Source organism: Branchiostoma lanceolatum, chromosome 17, assembly GCF_035083965.1.
Source record: "Branchiostoma lanceolatum isolate klBraLanc5 chromosome 17, klBraLanc5.hap2, whole genome shotgun sequence".
NCBI classification, from domain to species: domain Eukaryota; kingdom Metazoa; phylum Chordata; class Leptocardii; order Amphioxiformes; family Branchiostomatidae; genus Branchiostoma; species Branchiostoma lanceolatum.
This window is the reverse complement of record NC_089738.1, coordinates 9,001,504-9,020,443: the sequence shown is the minus strand read 5'-3', so window position 1 is coordinate 9,020,443 and position 18,940 is coordinate 9,001,504. Positions and strand designations below refer to the sequence as shown.

The 18,940-nt window shown below is 39.9% G+C and overlaps 2 protein-coding genes across 5 annotated transcripts in view; both read right to left on the bottom strand.

Moving 5' to 3' along the window:
- Positions 1 to 91: 91 nt before the first annotated feature.
- Positions 92 to 12,974, bottom strand: LOC136422596 (ATP-binding cassette sub-family C member 4-like). Its single transcript, XM_066410401.1, has 26 exons — positions 12,785 to 12,974; positions 12,000 to 12,110; positions 11,673 to 11,796; positions 10,960 to 11,175; positions 10,582 to 10,671; positions 10,171 to 10,334; positions 9,654 to 9,779; positions 9,113 to 9,362; positions 8,259 to 8,390; positions 7,767 to 7,856; positions 7,294 to 7,485; positions 6,922 to 7,016; positions 6,533 to 6,619; positions 6,142 to 6,238; positions 5,602 to 5,805; positions 5,144 to 5,319; positions 4,373 to 4,716; positions 4,181 to 4,260; positions 3,837 to 3,987; positions 3,148 to 3,378; positions 2,610 to 2,710; positions 2,211 to 2,402; positions 1,741 to 1,986; positions 1,424 to 1,596; positions 1,169 to 1,274; positions 92 to 1,041 (listed from the first exon to the last, which is right to left on the bottom strand). Exons 1-26 carry the CDS (start codon positions 12,856 to 12,858, stop codon positions 826 to 828), a joined length of 4,068 nt encoding a protein of 1,355 aa, XP_066266498.1. The 5' UTR covers positions 12,859 to 12,974; the 3' UTR covers positions 92 to 825.
- Positions 12,975 to 16,305: 3,331 nt separating this feature from the next.
- The window catches only part of LOC136422794 (dedicator of cytokinesis protein 9-like), an 84,974-nt gene continuing 82,339 nt past the window's right edge, over positions 16,306 to 18,940 (bottom strand). For all 4 annotated transcript variants that reach the window (XM_066410671.1, XM_066410672.1, XM_066410673.1 and 1 more), the window contains 4 exons: positions 18,696 to 18,886; positions 18,084 to 18,184; positions 17,578 to 17,716; positions 16,306 to 16,792 (listed from right to left, as the gene is read on the bottom strand). In XM_066410671.1, the coding sequence (XP_066266768.1) occupies positions 16,664 to 16,792; positions 17,578 to 17,716; positions 18,084 to 18,184; positions 18,696 to 18,886 (560 nt within the window). In that variant the 3' untranslated portion in view covers positions 16,306 to 16,663. The remainder of the gene's footprint in view (positions 16,793 to 17,577; positions 17,717 to 18,083; positions 18,185 to 18,695; positions 18,887 to 18,940) is intronic.

Here is an 18,940-nt window from a genome sequence, read left to right as displayed (position 1 = left end):
TTATTTTGCTTCCGATTTACCGAAGTAATCTTTTGATAGTCACTGTAATTCATTTCATTCAATACTAACCAAAAAATGACACTTCAACATTAATAGACTTATGCATTGTATTTCGTGGAATGTTTCTAGTCACTTTAACAACATTGGTATACACCAAGCCGATCTCAGAACGCAACTAACTTTATACATCACATGAGCACATAATGTAATTACGAACCTTATCGTGTTGGTACGGCATGGGTAAACCACGTATCTTCTTAATGGGATATAGCTTTGAAGGGAATGAGTCTGGAACGTGTTTTAGCCTTTGTATCCTGTGATTCAATATTGAATTTTAGCGTTCTTTCATTTTGTCTATATAGCGCCCAAATGATTCGTCTGTGTTCCTTATTCAGTATGAATGTCTAGGTTAAACTTATTTCAACATATTGTATATCGATATCGACATATGTATCTCATTTTTAAGAATGGAAACAATTATTTTGCTACCATAAGATAAATTCTTCTCTTCGACCGACAGTCCTGTGATGTCACGTGATGTGCGAACGAATAGAAAACTGTACATAGATGTGCAGTAGGCCTGTCTTGTTCTAATTGTTTCCATGACTTTCAACATTAAAACAATGAGGAGCATTTATTTCAATAAAGCAATCAATCAAAAGCAGTTTCATGTCTTCTTTTGTGGCCATGCTGATTTTAGATAAATGTAGTCATCTTGAAAAGTCTGTGGCTGACTTTAAATCCAAGTAAGCCAACACAACTTATGTAGAGGTTGAGAAATTTTGTAAAATGCTACTTCAGCGGTTAGAATGTACCACCACAACGCTACACACTGGTTAAAAACTCAACATTAGGAACATATCTATCCACCGAAGCTTGGTCTGTGCTATGCTTCTCCGTGTAACACCGCCTTGCTGCTTCTCTAAGCTCTGTTGCTAACGTGGTCCCGGACTGGTCCACCATAGCTGTGAAAACACCATCTCTGTCCTGCAGTAGAGCATGCGCCTCTCCCATCTCCTGTACCCGGCCCTCCTGCAGTACCTGTTACATTACAAACGAAATACATTTGAGGTAGAGAAATCTTGCTTTTTCAACTTCTGCTAATGTGCTGTGCACAAATTCATTCCTTTAACACATATAGTTCCGCATGAAAAGAGGAATGACTTACCATGATCCTATCCGAGTCGATGACAGTGTTGAGTCTGTGGGCTATTGTTAACACGGTGCAGTTCTTGAACTTCTCTCGAATGGTCTCCTGAATAAGCTGGTCCGTTCTGTAGTGGAAACATGGCGTTCAATTCAAGGAATGCCCATGTCGTATTTCGTTACGATCACATGACAATGCGTTACAAACACAACCTCTATCGAACAGTCAAAGAAATGTAAGAAGTTTTGTCAACAGTCATCTTGTCGGTTGACTTACCTTGGGTCTACATTTGCTGTTGCTTCATCGATGATGAGAATCCTGTTTTTCCTGAGGAGGGCTCTGGCTAGACACACCAGCTGCCTCTGACCCACACTAAAGTTGGTCCCAGATTCAGCCATCTCAGATTCCAGCTTTCCTTGCAAGTCCTCCACCGCTTGCTTCAGCTGGACCTACAAATGACGAGTGCAACATTAGGTGCCTAAAATCTAAGATGCGAGCAGTGCAAATATATACTGTTAATCATATAGCTTTGAATAATGTCATCACATAACATCTGACCAGTTTTATATAATAACATTGATGTTATATATCACCTCCTCAATGACACTCCAGAGTTGCTGGTCTGTAAAGTCGTTGAAGGGGTCTAAGTTCCTCCTGAGGGAACCAGAAAATAGGACAGGGTCCTGGGGAATGACGGAGATTTTCTTCCTCAAGTCGTGGAGTCCGATCTTGGTCACATCCACCCCGTCAATCCTGACAGTTCCCTGTGGCTCCGCCATCCTGAACAACATCTGCATCAGGGAGCTCTTCCCCGCACCAGTCCGACCTACTATGCCGATCTAAACGTGATTGAAAGTAACAATGTTATGATCCCCAAAAGGCTTTATTGTGACTACCTGCTAAGACCACGATTATCCCATTGCATAACATATGCAATAGGCCGAGCGTCTTTTTTTAACATATTCAAGCGTTTAACTGTTAATCGCTTATACGTTTTACTAAGCACACACAGTCTATAGCAAGATTTTACAACATTTCAACAATAGGATTTGTAGGTCGTAACCTTTTCCTGCCTCCGTATCCGAAAACACAGGTTTTTAAGAATGTCAGGTCCATCTTGAGAATACGAGAAGGACGCAGCCTCCAAATCAATGCTCCCGTCTTGAGGCCAGTCCCTAGGAGGTTTTGTACTGGTCTCCAGTGGAGCCTCTGGTTCCAGTTTGGTGTAAGTCACAACTCTTTCTGCCGATGTCATCTGGCAAACATGATTTGGAAAAAGAAATGTGGGTCAATAAAAGTTTTGTCTTGTGGATATTTGTTCTAGCTGTGCAACTTTTGTGGCAGAAGATCTTGGCGCTTTCTGTTGTTCAATGCCAGTTGGTTCCACAGTCCCTAATGATTTAAATTGAACGATCATGTTTTGACAGACGATAGACATATTTCTCAGAGATTGCTTTCATACCAAATTCTCCACCTCTGCACTCTGACGAACAACCCACTGAAACCGGCCTGTGAGGATGATGGCATACGTCACTGATAGGCCCACCAGGCCACCATCTAGACCTGAGAAGAAATTTAAATTCTGTCAGAACATTGAACGTATAGTATAACATCAATGACTAAACTCCATAAACATTGACATCCATCTTATTCTTTTCCATAATCTTATCATATAACAAAGCTTTTATTTCATATTATATTTGTATATCATTTATTTGTTTGCATAATAAACGGCTATCAATTGCACTAATAGCAACCTAGAAGCTAGGTCTTTTATTCCGATGTGTATATGAATGTATAAGAGACAGTTTCGTCACCAAGTCTAAGACACTTGGTCACTTCTAGTCTTGACCTTAATGTCACCAAGGACAATTCCTCTCTTCTAGTCATCATCCAAATGCAAGCGTTCACAATACGAAATAGTTAATGCAACAAAGACTAAGTATCCAACCCCTGACGTATAAGATAGGGTAGATGATTTAGAGAAGATAACAACAAACCTTGAGAAGCAAGTACACTACAGAAAGCCACAGAGGTGACAAACAGCGCGGCCAGAAGGTCTACTCTGACGGCCAACCATCTGCTACAGGCCAGGAACAGGAACCAGGCTTCAGAGTGCAGGTCCTGGTGAGCATCAAACTCCTGCTGGAAACTCTCCTGAGCACCGAAGGCTCGGATGGTCCACAGGCCGTGTAGGGTGGCAGACAGGTGGGAGAACACTGGGCTACGGGCTGAGAAATAGATAAAGTACCCTCGGTCAATATGGGATATCAGTGCCGCCTGGCACAAATTAAGGTATCTTTATGCAGGTCCGCAGGCCTCGCACTACAACTTGTAGAGTAGCCGACAACCGGAAGAACACTTAGCTACGCGCTGAGAAGAGGAGACAAAATATTCCGATCATTTTCACATCTATATATTTTTTGACTGAGATTATACACCTTTGATTGAGATTATCCAAAACCATTGATTCGGGTAGAGCTTTCCTTTAAGCTAATCATGTCGGAATGTCTCCAGCTTAAATCTAGAAGCCCTTGATCCGTACAGCATGGAAAACGGTAATCATAAGGAAATACGATTAGCCATGGTTGCGGGTTTTGGGCATGGATCAAACAACTAAACAAATCAAACTATCAATGATTTCACATGAATCAAAATCTTTTTGAAGAGTATTAGTGAGAAAACCTACTGGTTCCCTCCAGCCTTTTGATGTCCCTGGATGTGCTCAGGTAATACCTCCGGATGTACATGAACAGTAACAACAGAGGCAGGGTGGGGATGAACACCCAGGGGTTGATGACACCAGTAACAACTACGGTACCACAAATTGATAGAGCGCTCTGGAAAAAAAAAATGAAATTTTGTCAAACCGATCCCAGTCTTCATCTACTGTCGAGAGACACTTGAGACGAACGATATCTAGGGATTTTTTTACCAAAATATACACAGAAGCCTAATTCAGAGAACAAACTGATTGATTGAACGTCAATGGCAGATGAAACAGACCATGGCTAAAGTGTAAGAAAATATAACCTTTGCAAAATCAGTGAAAGTCCATGGAAACATTTCATCCAGCATCCCGACGTCTTTGGAGAACCGATTTAGGACTCGCCCTGGTAGAGAGAAAAAGAAAAACCATTCTCAGTAAACTAGTTGTGTATCTACAATAAGATGCCTCTATCAATGATGAAATGTGCATAGTAGACGTATTTTTATGAGACTGACCGACGGGGTTCGTGTCGAAGAACCTGGTTGGAGCCCTGATGATTGCGTGGAACATGTCGTTATGGAGGTTTTTGGAAGACTTTATTGCCAGGAAGAAAAGTTGCCAAGTTACGACCAAACCCAGCATCAGGGTTCCCGCTGTGAAGACGGTCAAGATGTAGATGTAGAAGTGTGTATCCGGCCGAGGGGCCACAAAGAAGACTGTGCTGCTGATTGTTGGTATGGTGGTTGCATTCATAACCATATTTCTTAGACTTGAAACATTCGAAAATGTCGTATTGTTGTCATTAGTTGCCACGATCCAGTTGTGTCTTGCAGCGAAATGTTGCTCTTCCTTCCGTGCCCTGTGGAATCGATAAAGAGAAATATCTCTCACGTCATTTCTTAATCATAAAATCCAGACCTTTTCTTTCACAGCGTTATCATCATCGGAATGAAAATATGAAACCGTAAAGCTATTTCAGACTTGAAGTGAACTTGATTAGGCCAACTGGCGAATAAATTCAATTATTATCTTAATGTTCAAGTTTCATATAGAGTATATCGTGGTTGTGTGAGATCGGTATTTCTTTCCCATATTTGCATAGAACAGACACTGCCGAAAGACCAACATCATCATGGCGGTTGTGACTTGTGACTTCAAAAATTCCAAAGGGACTATGGAAGGGATACGTCAAAAGCCGATTGGGTTTCGGGAAAGAAGTTATCAGCCTTTGTATTTGACAGGAGAATGTGTACCATTTCTGTGGATATTTTCACAATAATGCTTACCAATATGCAAGCCACCAGTCGGACATGATGTAGACCACACTGAAGGCAATGTTCAGGATGATGGCAAACAGACATCCCAGGACACCAACACCAGCCTTCAGGTAGTCTCGGTACACATTCCACCCAACAGTTCCAGTCATCCGATCTTCTTCCACTAACAACGGGGCAGTTACATCCTAGGTGAAGAAACGCCTTGTCATTCCCAACGGAATAGATATCTGGATAACTTCCTGGCCACAAATTGCATGGGAACGGTACCGGCGGATGGTTTTGTTCTTGTTGCTCATTCTAGACTAAATGCATCATTTCAAGATTTAAGCTGTTCAACGTCATTGTAAATCACCATTTCAAATCCAGGGCTTTAGTAAATAGAAGTTAGATTTCCGTACAATAAGAGCTGCATACGGTACACTTATATTTATCACCATTGCATTATCAAGCTATATATTAACATATACCTCCTGGTCGTCTTCGGACTTTACGGAATTGGCACTGTTTGAGAAGGTCCTAGAAAGACGTTGTCCGGAAGATGAACCCCTGGGATTTGGAAAGTCTATCTTTCCTCCGTTCTCTTCCTTGTCTTCCTCTTTTCCCATCATCTTGGCAAAGTCAATGCCTGATCGCAAAAGTTCACTGTACGTTCCAGTAGCTACCTGCTCTCCCTGCAAATCACAATGCAGCTCAGAGGTACTTAGAGCTACAGATACAATCAAGACGTGTCACAATGTATGCATATCGAAACTTCAGCGACTAATAAAGGTGCTTAAATTAAGCATTTACACGATATAGGATTCCTGATTGTGAAGATCTTGAAGAACTGAAAAGGCCCAAGATTGCCAGGCACCATTGGCGCAGGTCACTCAAATGGTTGAGGAGGACGCAACAAGAACAAATAAATAAGACTCAACATGAACAAGTGAGTATTGTTTCTTAAGTGTGAGATGTGTTAATCTATGATCAATGACTATAATACCCATGTACTCAGTGACCATAATTACCTCCAGCAGCACCATTATTTGGTCAGCCTCCTGTAGATATTGCAGTTGATGCGTCACCAGGATACGAGCCTTGTTACTAAGAGCACCCTGGATACACCTGTACATCAACACTGACTCTGTTATACTGCGACAAAACACGTTCTCAGCAAGCCCCCATAACATAATATTTGCATGTTTGCAATGACGTAGGTCTAAGCAAAAAATAGGAATGTACATGTCTTAGGAAAATTGTTGATACAAACGTTAACAGCTCTCGAGTCTGTAGCTGTTTCAGTTTGTCAATGGGTATGCGCTTGTTTTGTACTCGAAATTTATATAAAGGCATCGTCTTCTTAGCCATATAAGTCTCTAAAGATGATTCAATTTAGTTTCAAGCATACGGAACACGAACCTATCAAACAGGTGCCTCCCTACACGTGTATCAACGGCACTCAGAGGGTCGTCTAGCAGGTAAACATCAGCGTCATGGTAAACAGCTCTGTGGGGAAGTGCAACATAATGGTGGTTTTATATTTTCTGCCAGTCGTCCACCAATACATAACATTATTGCCAACCTCAGCGTTCACTTTAAAAGTACGCAAAAATATCAGACTTGGCAATAAAATGACCTTAATGTACACACAAACACACATGTATGTGAGAAGTGGCATATTATCATTTGTATAGAATATTTTGTGTTATTATCATGACTTAGCACAATACATTAAGATGCTAAGTCTTTTCTGAAAGGTTTATTTTAATTAATCTGTACATCACGAAAATATACAGTAATATCTATACCTGGCAAGATTGATCCTTGCTTTCTGCCCACCACTAAGTGTCACACCTCTGTCTCCAACCAGTGTCATGTCACCATGTGGAAGGAGCTTGAGGTCCTGACAGAAGTACAAAGAGTCTCAACTGTACAGTTCTTGTCAATGACGAAAGCAATGATGTCTCCAAGATCCCCTCTCTTCTGTCTCTATCGTTTAAACCCTTTTCTTGTCAAGTTTTTGTAACAACTTTACGTCGATGGTTGCTTTGCAGTAGCCTTAATGCTGTGACTTCATTGATTTGACTTTTGTTCCAATATTTCAGTTATTGATTTTGACAACTTACAATATTAGATTTATCATATTCAAATAAACAATCTGTTTCTCAATTCTACATTACCTTCTCCAGCGCGCATACTTGAATGGTTTTCTCGTAAGCCTCATCTTCATACGGGCGTCCAAAGAGGATGTTTTGTCGTACAGTACCAGAGAACACCCAGGGTTGCTGAGAAGCATAGCCAATCTTCCCTCGCACTTTAACTTCTCCCGACATCACTGGCAGCTCTTCTAGCATTGCACTTAGTAATGATGACTGTGGAAAGATGATGACATGACACGTTTACTCACACTGTCATCACTAGGTTCGTGGTGCACATGTTCAAAGGTCAAAGTCAACAGTTCTAGTCAAGACCATACTCAATACATGTTCAGACTTGTTTATTTCTCACCCGCCTTCAATTTTGACATATTAACCACAATGCATCACACTGCGCATACGCAGGTGGTACCATGAATCCGCTTATTGTGACGCAGTGCTAGCTGCAGCAGAACTAAATTATTATCCTGAACTAACATGAACAGTAAGGAACGTGCCTTTCCTGATCCCACAGGCCCGATTACCGCCAGCAGCTGACCTGGTCTTAGCTTCAAGTTGATGTTCTTCAGTGTTAATTGGTCACTGTCCTGAAATAAGGAAACAATTATTTTTCAACACATGTTCTGTTTATGCGTACTGTCTGCTACTTATACTACTTATGGAACACATTCTGTAACAAGTTATCACAAGTTTTATACTTTTCTTTGCGGTACTGATGATTTTATTGTTTGCATACTGGGCCCCGTTGAAAATCGATTCGGCAGAATTGCATTGGCCACCCAGTTGTTATATTCGATAAATATATTTAAAAAATCTACGTACGCAAGAAGCAATATCGAGCCTTTTATCACATGGAATGACTAAATGATGTTAATGATACTGATGCTATACTTATAGTCAAGTGAAAAACACAAGAGCTAGTGTCACAGTACATTTGGGGAAATCCATCATCCCCATCTGTTGTGAAAGTGATTATTTCGATGCCTTACCCCTTCCCACTTAGCCGTGACCTTGTTCAGCAGTACGCTACAGCCGGCATCCTGAGGAGATGTGACTGAGATGCTGCCCTTCCTAGAGGTGGGCGTCCCTGGACAATCAACCTCCTCCAGCAGCAAGAATTTCTGCCGAGATCGAGAGGACATGGAAAAAACATCATTCTATTTATTGTGAAGCAACTTAACCTTCAACATCATGGATCTTTTTAGCCTGGGTGCCATCCGATTACTACCGGGGCTTCTACACTCGCTACCCTGAGTTTTTCAGGGTAGCAAGTGTATGAGCCCTGGTAGTAATCGGATGGCACCCAGGCTACGGATCTATTACAATGAATGTCCATTGAATTGCTGTCTTAACTCTTTGGAAAGAAACCACCTGTCATTGCTTTCGAAAACATGCATTGATCGATGGGCTATCATTATTTATTTTGTATTCATAGCATTTATTCGTATATGTTAAAAACAGTTTTAAAAAACATAAATAGAACAAGAAAGGACCGGTGCTGGGGGTAAAAAAATCCATAATCAGCTAGTAGAGTTCAAATGCAAAAGGAAAAGATTTGAGCCGTCGATAAATCAGATAAAGAAGATGATTAAGGAGCTTGCGCGAGGTCATTAATATAAATTAAAAGTAGTAAAGGTCCGAAAATCAATCCTTGCGGTACCCCACATTTTACTATTATAAGTTTTACAGCTCATTTTCTTATGTAATGTTGACTTATTGTTTATGGCTGTTAACGTTGTTAATTTGCAACGCAATTCAGGTTTATCAACCTGCGATGTTGTATATGTTGAATAAAGTTTAAAGCTTAAAGACCATAAGAAAAAGGAAATAAGATACTATTTACCTGTATCCTCCTGATGGAGACTAAAGCCTCGGACACCTGTGCGATAGCCAGTGGGATAAACGTCATGACAGCCAGCTGGAGGATGTTGTACAGTCCTATAGAACCGAAGATGACCCCAGCGGTGAAATTGTTTCCCGCCAATGCGAACGTGATGAAAGTGAAGAAGACGACCATACGTATAGACACCGATGATATCGTCATGTTCAATCCTCGGCACATCGCTGCTTTGGTAATCGCTCGGATCTCAAGCCTAAAATGTGAATTTTGGTGAAGTTTAGGCATCCAGGTAATAAGATACACAAGAAACCAGTTACCCAAGCAACTGGATCGATGTTCCAAAATGTATCCTGTTGCTTTAATAACTGTTTTCTTGCGTAAAATGTGAGTCAAAACAGGTATATGTTTGTACATGTCGAAACAGCTATTTGACATTGTGTACAAATTCATGAAACAACGTCATCCGGTCGGAAGGTAATAGGAGAATGGGATTCTTTTGCACAACCTGAAGAGCTTCTGACCGGCCAACTCTAATCGAACTTACTTTCTTAGGTTGGCCACCAATTCACTAAATGGTTTCTCCCAAGCGTACATCTTGATGACCCTCATGGCAGCGATGATCTCACTCATGGTCCTGATGCGGCTGTCTGTTTTCTGCGCTGTTTGACTCCTGGAAATAAAACACATTCAGTACGTGCTTTGTAGAAAAGAAACGAAGTATCATTTAAGGATCTGTACAAGGGCACATTTTATAGCTATAACGTCCTATAACTACAGTTATGTACGCATGTGTGCGTGTGCGTGTGTGTGTGTGTGTGTGTGCGCGTGCGTGCGTGAGTGCCTGTGTGTCTGTGTGTGTGAATGTCTGTGTGTGTGCGTGTGTCTGTGTATGCGCGCGCGCGCGCGTGTGTGTATGACGTATATGTGTGTATGTGTGCATGATAACAACACTCAATATAGTGATATCGATTGAAATGTACACTTACAGCTTCGGTTTTTCCTTGTTTGCATTTTACCATTTGACTAAGGAGAATTTACATAATTTGAAGACAACTGTTTACCTGTATTTGGCGAGGACTTTTCCAACGGCACTTGATAGACCCAACTGGACCAACATAAAGCCCAACCCGGCCAGACAAGAAGGCCCCAAGTCTCTGTACAACAGTATGGTCACTGTCAGGATCAGCAATGGTCCGACCCACAAGTAGTTCATGAACATGAATCCCTGTAAAGCAATGAAAAATAGATCAAAATGCGTAACCTGTGATCATCTTGTCCAAATTGACTTTTAGTTTTATCCTTTGAATATCTGATGTCGCCTATGCCCACAATGATGATTTTTCATGTCAACTGAATATTCACATTCATTGATTGCATTTCAAAAACCTCCATCATTGCACACCCTAAACCTGTTAATTGTGTTGTTTTCATCCGTTTTACGGCATACATAAGTCAGAAGAAGCCTTGTGTACCTGGTCAAGTCTGTTGACATCATTAGACATGAGGTTGACGATCTGTCCAGTGTTGCTCTTCCCTAAGGCAGTGTGGCTTAGCTTTAGAGTCTGTATGGGGAACAGATTGCAATGACAAATGTAAATGATGATCTACCTGAATTTTATTGAGTTCAGACACGTTAAGTTGTTCTGGTAAAGAGTAGAACGTTTTAACTAGACATTGCGCCCATGAATTAAAACGAAAACAACAGATAAAAATGTGGTGTTAAATGACTTGACTTGACTAAAAGACGTGCAGCTACCTTTGGGGAAAACCTGGAAATAAACACACGATGCAGGTTAATAGGTTTTGCATATGGAAGAAAATATCACCATTACAAAGAATTCTTCCATTACCTTTCTATAGATAAGCCCACAGCACGCTACCCTCATTCTCCATCCCAGCATCATCAGAGCAAACAGATATGGATGCTGTATCACAGGAACGGCCAGTGCACAGACACTGATGATCAAGGCGTACAGGTAGGCTTGTGTTGTAGTCACGGTGCTCTCGGGGAAGAAGTAGTCTATCAGCCAGGCTAATACAATAGGCTGAGCTGTCGTTACTGCTGCCTGGAGTGACGTAGGAAGACAATGATATCCATGTGGCAGAAATTCAAATGTAACTGGAACTTGACAAGAAGTGAATAGGACTCAGGATCTTGGTTCGAATCCTAACGGTCCCGATGCTGCACCCTTGGAAAAATGTACTTTACACAAATCCTCCCACTTGAAACAGGTAAAATTAGTTCATAGCTTTGGGTAGGGAAGTCCAGTGGTAGAAAATGTGTGTGGGTTCCATCTTCTATCATTATAGGCGCCATAGACATTGTGAAGTAAAATTGGATGTCCTGCGCCTCCTACAGGGACTATATTGGACCATGGAACTTTATCGTCGCAAGATATTTTAATCTTTATTGACACAACAAAAGAGATCTTCGTACATACATACAGCATGCAGTACGAATTATTTCATCCGATTTACAACAGAAAAGAATCGTAGATTGAATCAGAAAACAGAATCGTTTTGTCGTCAACCTATAAAAGCAATTACGTGCGAATATACTCACCCACAACAGTGTACACAGCCCCAACAGTAGATATTTGGCACCAAACACCCTGAACAGAGCCCGTTTCAGGCTGGGGGGTCGCTTCGGAGATTCTTTAGCCTGGTCCAGCTCCCTCTGCCACTCTCTGTGTTTAGAAAATAACGATAACTTGCATATCTAATACAGATGAATAGATCCTCTGAATCACTTTTTCCAACTGAATCGACGAAATATAAAACAGCATAGGAAGAAATTACAAAACGTTCGTGTACGTAAATAAAAAAAATGCATTATTTGTGAGAAAGTGAGGTATATATGCCTATTATTCAATAATCTTAGAAGACGTACCTCTGTAGATGTTCTGCTTGCATCTGTGAGCTATCCTTATGCAGCACATTGTACATGTCATCTTCCTGTATTGTTCTCTTGTAGCCTATCTTGAAGAGTGGATTCAGCCACCTAAATTGAGACGAGGACAAACAATTCTTTACCACCGAAGATTCACGTTAGCTTTCCAACGACTGACTGGTTTTCGCAAAAAGTCGACAAATCAAATGAATTTGACGGTAATAAACAATTGACATCTGCACGGTGCTGTTTACTTGAACTTTGCTTTATAATTGTTGATATTACCCAATGCCCAATTCTAGAGTAGGAGTTAAAAGTTCGACCTCGGTCCAAGGCAAGAGTAGGTTAAAGTTCGACCTCGGTCCAAGGCTAAATTAGGAGGCTAAAGTTCGACCTCCGTCCAAGGCTAGAGTTAAAGTCCGATTCAGACCTTCATACAGTACGCAAATACCGGTTTTCCTAAGTAGAACGTCACGAATTCTTTCAGCCCGATTCGAATGATGCTACTAGTACCAGTACTATCTCGTATTAACAGGTCGATAGTAACGTTACATATTTCATTTTTGTTCAAATACAGCAGTCAGAAATGTATATATCTAGTCATTTCATAATCTAAATTTATGACATTACAAGAAGCTATTATCTATCAATTCAATGTTAAGCTGCCGATAACAACGGTGCAGGCCTATTTCCCAACAATTGAAAACGTATTTTGGACAGTACTATTGCTGTAAATCAAATATGAAAGTTATCCTTAGTATTTACGTTAGTAAAAATCAGCTCACCAGAAGAAAATCTTGGAGACAAGACCAGCCGTAGCCAATGGGTTGGGTTTGGGCTTTCTGAACTTGTCGTCCATACTTTATCTTTGAGTGCTTCAAAGACACGGGACGTTTCGAGTATTTCAGCGGGTGCTCGTTGCTGCCTTCTCTGGCATGGCAGTTACGGCTCACAAGTTACAAGGCAAAGTCCACACTTCCGGTACTGCGCTATGCGCGTGGCATTGGCAGAAACCATTGCTAACATAGGGGCGTCAGGAAGGCCTTTGAATGGCAAGTTTTCATTCCTTTGAAGGGCATGTTTTTATTCTAAAGCTACACGTGTCAGCGGTAAAAGTGCCTTATACATGACTGAAAATTCTAACTACATAATTTTGAACATCATTTGTTACTGGCAAACAATGTCAATCGTGCTGGCAAAAGCCAAGGACGAGCAAAAGAAAACAGCAAAGGGACACACAGGTGTGCTATATAAAGAAGAACATCATTATTGCTGCAGGGTGGAACAATAACGAAAGGTGTTTGAAAAGGATCTAATTTAGCTCTGACAACACAGTTAACTGAAGAAATTCTAGACAACCCTGCTCTTCTATTGGACAGCTGAGGACCCGATTCCTCAGAACAAGGACATTGTTATCATTCTTAAATATATTGTGCCCTTGCTCAGAACTTTCGGGCTAAAAGGGGGTGTTGTAATCTGCCTTAACCTTTAGCACACTGAAGTAGCCGTTTGGCACCCCATTTTCTATTGGTTAGAGTTAGGCAGCAGGGAGAAGGTTAAACTACTGGCAACTAGTCTGGGATTAGAATCTACAACCTTGTGGGCCACACATGGGATTGTTAACAACTACACCATTAATAGTATACTTAATAACATATTGTTAAATACAAGTTGAACACGATTTACTAATAAGAAAAAAAAACTTGAGTTATAGAGGGGATATCTTTATTCCCATGATCACCATATACCCAAGGACCTTTTCTGGCTTTTACCTGTAAAATTGTGATACATATTGTGCCCACCAGTCTGATACACAGCACTTTAAGTGGTCAGTCTTGTACTATACTGACAGGAACAAGTTGTCAACATACTGAATCCCCAGTGCCTTCTTGGCATTAGATGGAATTCACATTCAGTAGCATCACAGGTAAGATATCTGTATAATAAAAGTGCAACACACTGAATCGTAACAACTGAAAAATCAAAAGCTCAGAAGAATATACAACTGTAACGAAGCAAAAACGCAACACAATGTGTCTTCTCTCTTTATACTCTACAGAATTCTGACTGGTTTCTTACATTGTTTTGATTTATCATAGTAGACAATATGGGTGCAGTGTAATATGACGTTGTAACCCATAGTTTTGATAGCATTCTTGTCACATTACTGTTAACATTTCGAATGAAACATAATATTTTGACAAACAGAATTATGCCTACACCTAACCAAGCAAAGCAATATCAGACCAATTCACACCAGGTCGCAAAAATAGAACAAAAGGTAATAAAGCTTATACTTAACATAAGCTGGTAAACTTTAAACTTAAAGCAACACAAAATTAAAGAATCTTACAAGTGAAAATATCTAAAAACATTGAGCTTGGGTACAATAAAGTATCATATGGAATACTGGTAGGCAGAAAAAGTGGTCACAAAGCCATCAAAATAATACAGATAGATGATTTTGAAACTATACACATATTTACAATTAAAAATCAGCTTAATTTCTTTGGTGAAAAAGACAAGTACATAAAGGATATAACCAACATTAATCATATTTTGTAAGCTAATCATCAAAAACAAAGCCACCAAAGTATATACAATAAGCAGTTGTACATACAAGACTTGATTAAACTTAAAACTGCTACAGATGTCAATACATCTAAATTCAAGCACCAGAAATTAAATGTTCTCTGATGGCTAAGATACCTTATGTTCTTATGCAATAATATTTTGACACATTTGATTTCAGTCCTTATCCCCTGGAAATTTTATGATACACAATTGTACTTTACTAAGATATAACGTATGTAAATATAAGCAAAAGCAAAAAGTGAAGATAGAATTACACAATTTAAAGAAACAATTTGTTCCAAAAAAATCTTGCAAGACAATTAGTGCAACAACACATCTTGTATTTGCATAATCTTTCATCCTCATCATGATGTTTGCCATGTCAATAATAATCATTTAGGACAACTTTTTTCCCTCCTAAACTTTTCTAGAATATTCTAGTGTTGATGGCATCCAAATGTGTGAAGTTTATCTATATATTTATAATCTTTTGTACACACCAAAGCCGACACTGCAACAAAATGTAGAAGAAAAACAAACAAATCTGTGATCATTTCATGATATGGCTCACTTTATCTTACAAAAATCAAAAAATTGTTATGATTTTTTATGTAAACTAAAAGAAAAACACTACAATCTGTACGGACACAACAATTGCTAACAACCACCTTCTGTTTTCCAATATCAAAAATATTTACTGTTGGCTGCCCATGAGCAAATGACCCTTGCAGTCAAGTATGTTACACTACCAATGCCTTTCCATTGCTAGCAGCACCGAACATCATATAAGAAAAGACTATATTTTCACATACACCTTTAGGCACTAAGTATACCTAAATTCTCTATCAATATCCTCAGCAAGACTACCGATAGTAGAGCCTCATGGTTTATACAACAGTCTAGAAGTCTTATACTTTATTTGATTTTGTAGAATGTAACTTAATCTTGCCAATTATACCTCAAAGTTATTTTTCGCCATACAAACCCAAACTTGATTCCTAGTAGTGGTAATTATCCATACGAAATATTCTGTTTTATTACTGCTCATTCATAATTGGGAAAGGCTGATAGATGAACTACTAGTACTTGCACAAAAAATCGTTATCATTTAGTATTTGTGTGTAACCCTGTTTTCCTCTGCATCTGTATACACCATTGCCTGGTTAACCATACGTACACTGATCGTGATACTGCTTTTAAGTTAACTTTGTTCCCATGTCTTTGGACCATGTAACAATTATAAAATCAAAATGCTGGACAGAGCAGTCTAAGAAGTGCATGAACAGCATCAAGAGAACATCAGTTCTATTTACAGTGTAGCTTTGCATACTTTCACAGTCATACTTGTTGTGAAACTCCTTGCACTACATGCTGCAACACCCACCATTGCCTGTGTGCAATTTTACAAGTTGCATCCAGATGCTAAAATCTATATGACCAGCACTAAAATCCAACTGTGACTGTATGATCCGTACAGTTCTAAAATATGCCATGTTCCAAAGGAATATGCCAAGCTGTACTAGTACAAACTTTTACCTACATTTTACAAATCTATCTTTTTGCTGTAAACATATGTAGAGACATGGTAGGTAAGGCTCAAAAGTATTTCCATTATCAATCATCATATTTGATTATAGATCAATGTCAAGAAATATTAAAATGCAGGCAACCTATATCTTTGCACAAAAAGAAATACAAAATTCAACAGCGCAATCTTCTAGAACAGCAAAACAAAATTAACAACATCTATATTTGATATCGCTGGAAGTCATATTCATGTAGCACCGTTAAATACATTTCTTTGTGCATAATTACATATTGGCAGCCTTTATCCAAACACAGGGTGCCTGCCCCCCTCCCCTACTTATGTACATTATAGAATACACACTGTCCAGTTACAAGCTTTTTCTGTATGCATGGGATATGTATCAATGGGCACTGGTGTTTATAATTGCCAGTCTTACCCATAACATAGGACTGAAGATTACAGAGTACGGGAAAGGTGCTCTTTTATGCCACTGCACCTCTGACTTTAACATGGGTTAAGGATATGTAAATCACCCCCCTCCCCATTCTGACATGCACCCTCCCTACACGGTGGAGGCTCCACTTGAGATCCCAGCCAGGGAGGCAGAGGTTGGAGTTCCACTGATAGCAGAGAACACGTGCAAAGAGGACCTGCTGACTGTAGATACACTGTCGGGGTCCTTGGGCAGCAGCTACAGAAAAGGCAAAGAGATACATGTTACATGTAGGTATAGGTTCAGTGTATCATGCTTACAAAAATAATATGCCCAATACGAACTGTATTCTGTATTCTACCAGCTAACAAAAAAGCGTTGTGCTTCGTCCTCAGTCTTGAGGTTCGACTGCTTTAACTTATTGTAAGTAATATTTGTTTGCATTCAATGTTGTTATTATACAGATTTTCACTTCATACCTTGATGTATCTCCTTTAGATGACTGAAGTAAAAAATTACTAATGGTATATGAGCAATTAAGAGTGACAGAAAATATTCATCAATTAGTTCAATGTTCTGGGGAAATCCTCAGATAATCCTTTACTAATTTTGGCAAATACAGAGAACAGTAGACCAAAGCCAATGGTGTCATGGACTGCAACCGTTTACAATAGTATGGAAGTCAGCTGAGCTGTAACATCCTGGCTTCAACCTCTAAACCAATAGACCATGCTCCCTACTACAGTAAAGTCAGTCCATAAGATAAATAAAATAACTGAATAAAATCATCATCATCAAGATACATATAGAATACAACACAGTGCCTTCCATATCTCTCAAGGTACAATGTACCAGCCTGACCAGCACTCAGAATACGGTATTCAAATTCTTAACAGCGGTGCACATGGCACACGGGAAGCATGTTCGAATCATTTGACGAAGCCTGTGCAATACCTTAAAAAATGGACCAGTCTGGAACAACCGTATCAAGCTTTATTTTGGCCCAGGTATGACATAAAATGTGCGCCCCCCTCCCCACCCACCTGTTCGTGCATGATATCCTCCAGTTTGGCCACCATGCTCTTGTAGTCGTTCTTCAGACCCTCGTGGTACTCCAGCTGGTCAGTCTTAATCAGCTGGGCGTTCAGACTAAGGGCCTCTCCACACACACATATAAATTGTCTGCAAAAATCAAAAGGTGGAATTGTTTCAATTGGAACTTTATAAAATCCTCCTACAGTATGCAAGCTCCGCTCTAGAGGTGTTGCCAAAATAGCAAACCTATCTTACTCAGCTCAGGGTCTAGTCTACATACCAACTGCCTGCTAACAATAACAAAAGATGTTTTAATAATATTTTCCACCATCATACAATGGCACTGCCTATAGAATAAAGTTTTGTGCTGCCAAAACTGAAAAAAAGATTCATTTGTGAGGGAATTATACCATTTCACACAAAACACATAGAAATGGAACACAGTTTACACTTAAACAGCAATTTTAATAGTTTCACAACACAGCTGTTAGAAGATTGAAATTTCTTGTTGTACCTGAAAACCTCCTTGAGCATCTCCACCTGTATCTTCTGGTACTTCTTGATGTTGGCAGTGTCTAAGAAAGTGCTGGCATACGCAACAGGACCAGCATTCACCTGTGTGTGTGACATTGAAGTTAAATCGAGGTGACCTGACAAAAACAATAATCAGCTGTGACTTCTTCAGTGTTACCAACCTAGAAGCAAGGTGTTGAAATCAATATTATTATTTCTAACAATAAGGCCAACACTGATATGTAAATCAGAAGCACTAAAATACAGTAAATGGCTTTAAGTTTGTGGGGATTTCTTTTCACGGTAGGGAGGAAACAGAGTGTTTGCAGTGCTTTTTAGTTCGCGGTCGAAACAAGAGAGTAGGCAGGCAGAAGACAGAATAAGCATTTTCACGGTGGTTTCAAGTCCACGGTAAAGCGGTTACCCGAAAAACCTTGGAGTTGGACATTAAACCGTCTCTAAAATTTTAAAATTTAGAGTACGCTACAGTAATTACAGATCCAACCTAAAGACATCTGAAATAGCCATCATGATCATGATAGAATAAGGACACATGAAGTGAAATTAAACAATGATGGAGATCTGAAAAAGACAAACAAACAAACAAACAAACCTGCACACTGACGCTCCCCTGCAGTTTGAGCTGGAGTTTCTTCATGTCGGGCGGGTCTCGTGTTACCAACTCCCGCAACTCTGCAGTCTTCTGCTGCATCTCATCCACAGCCACCTCCACAGGCTTCAGCTCCTGCGTCTTGTGGTACACCACCAGCACACGCTTCTTCACGTACGGGAAGGAGTGGGAGGCTGGGGAAAGGAAAAAAAATTGTTAGATCAACAATCTGTATGAAATGCATTTTA

Excerpts from the sequence above, each read along its gene's own strand:
- LOC136422596 (XM_066410401.1), bottom strand. The coding sequence starts at position 12,858 with ATGGACGACAAGTTCAGAAAGCCCAAACCCAACCCATTGGCTACGGCT. Across the intron at positions 10,335-10,581 it reads ATGTCAACAGACTTGACCAG|GGATTCATGTTCATGAACTA; the intron begins GTACACAAGGCT and ends ATTGCTTTACAG. Across the intron at positions 7,486-7,766 it reads GGCCTGTGGGATCAGGAAAG|TCATCATTACTAAGTGCAAT; the intron begins GCACGTTCCTTA and ends ATCTTTCCACAG.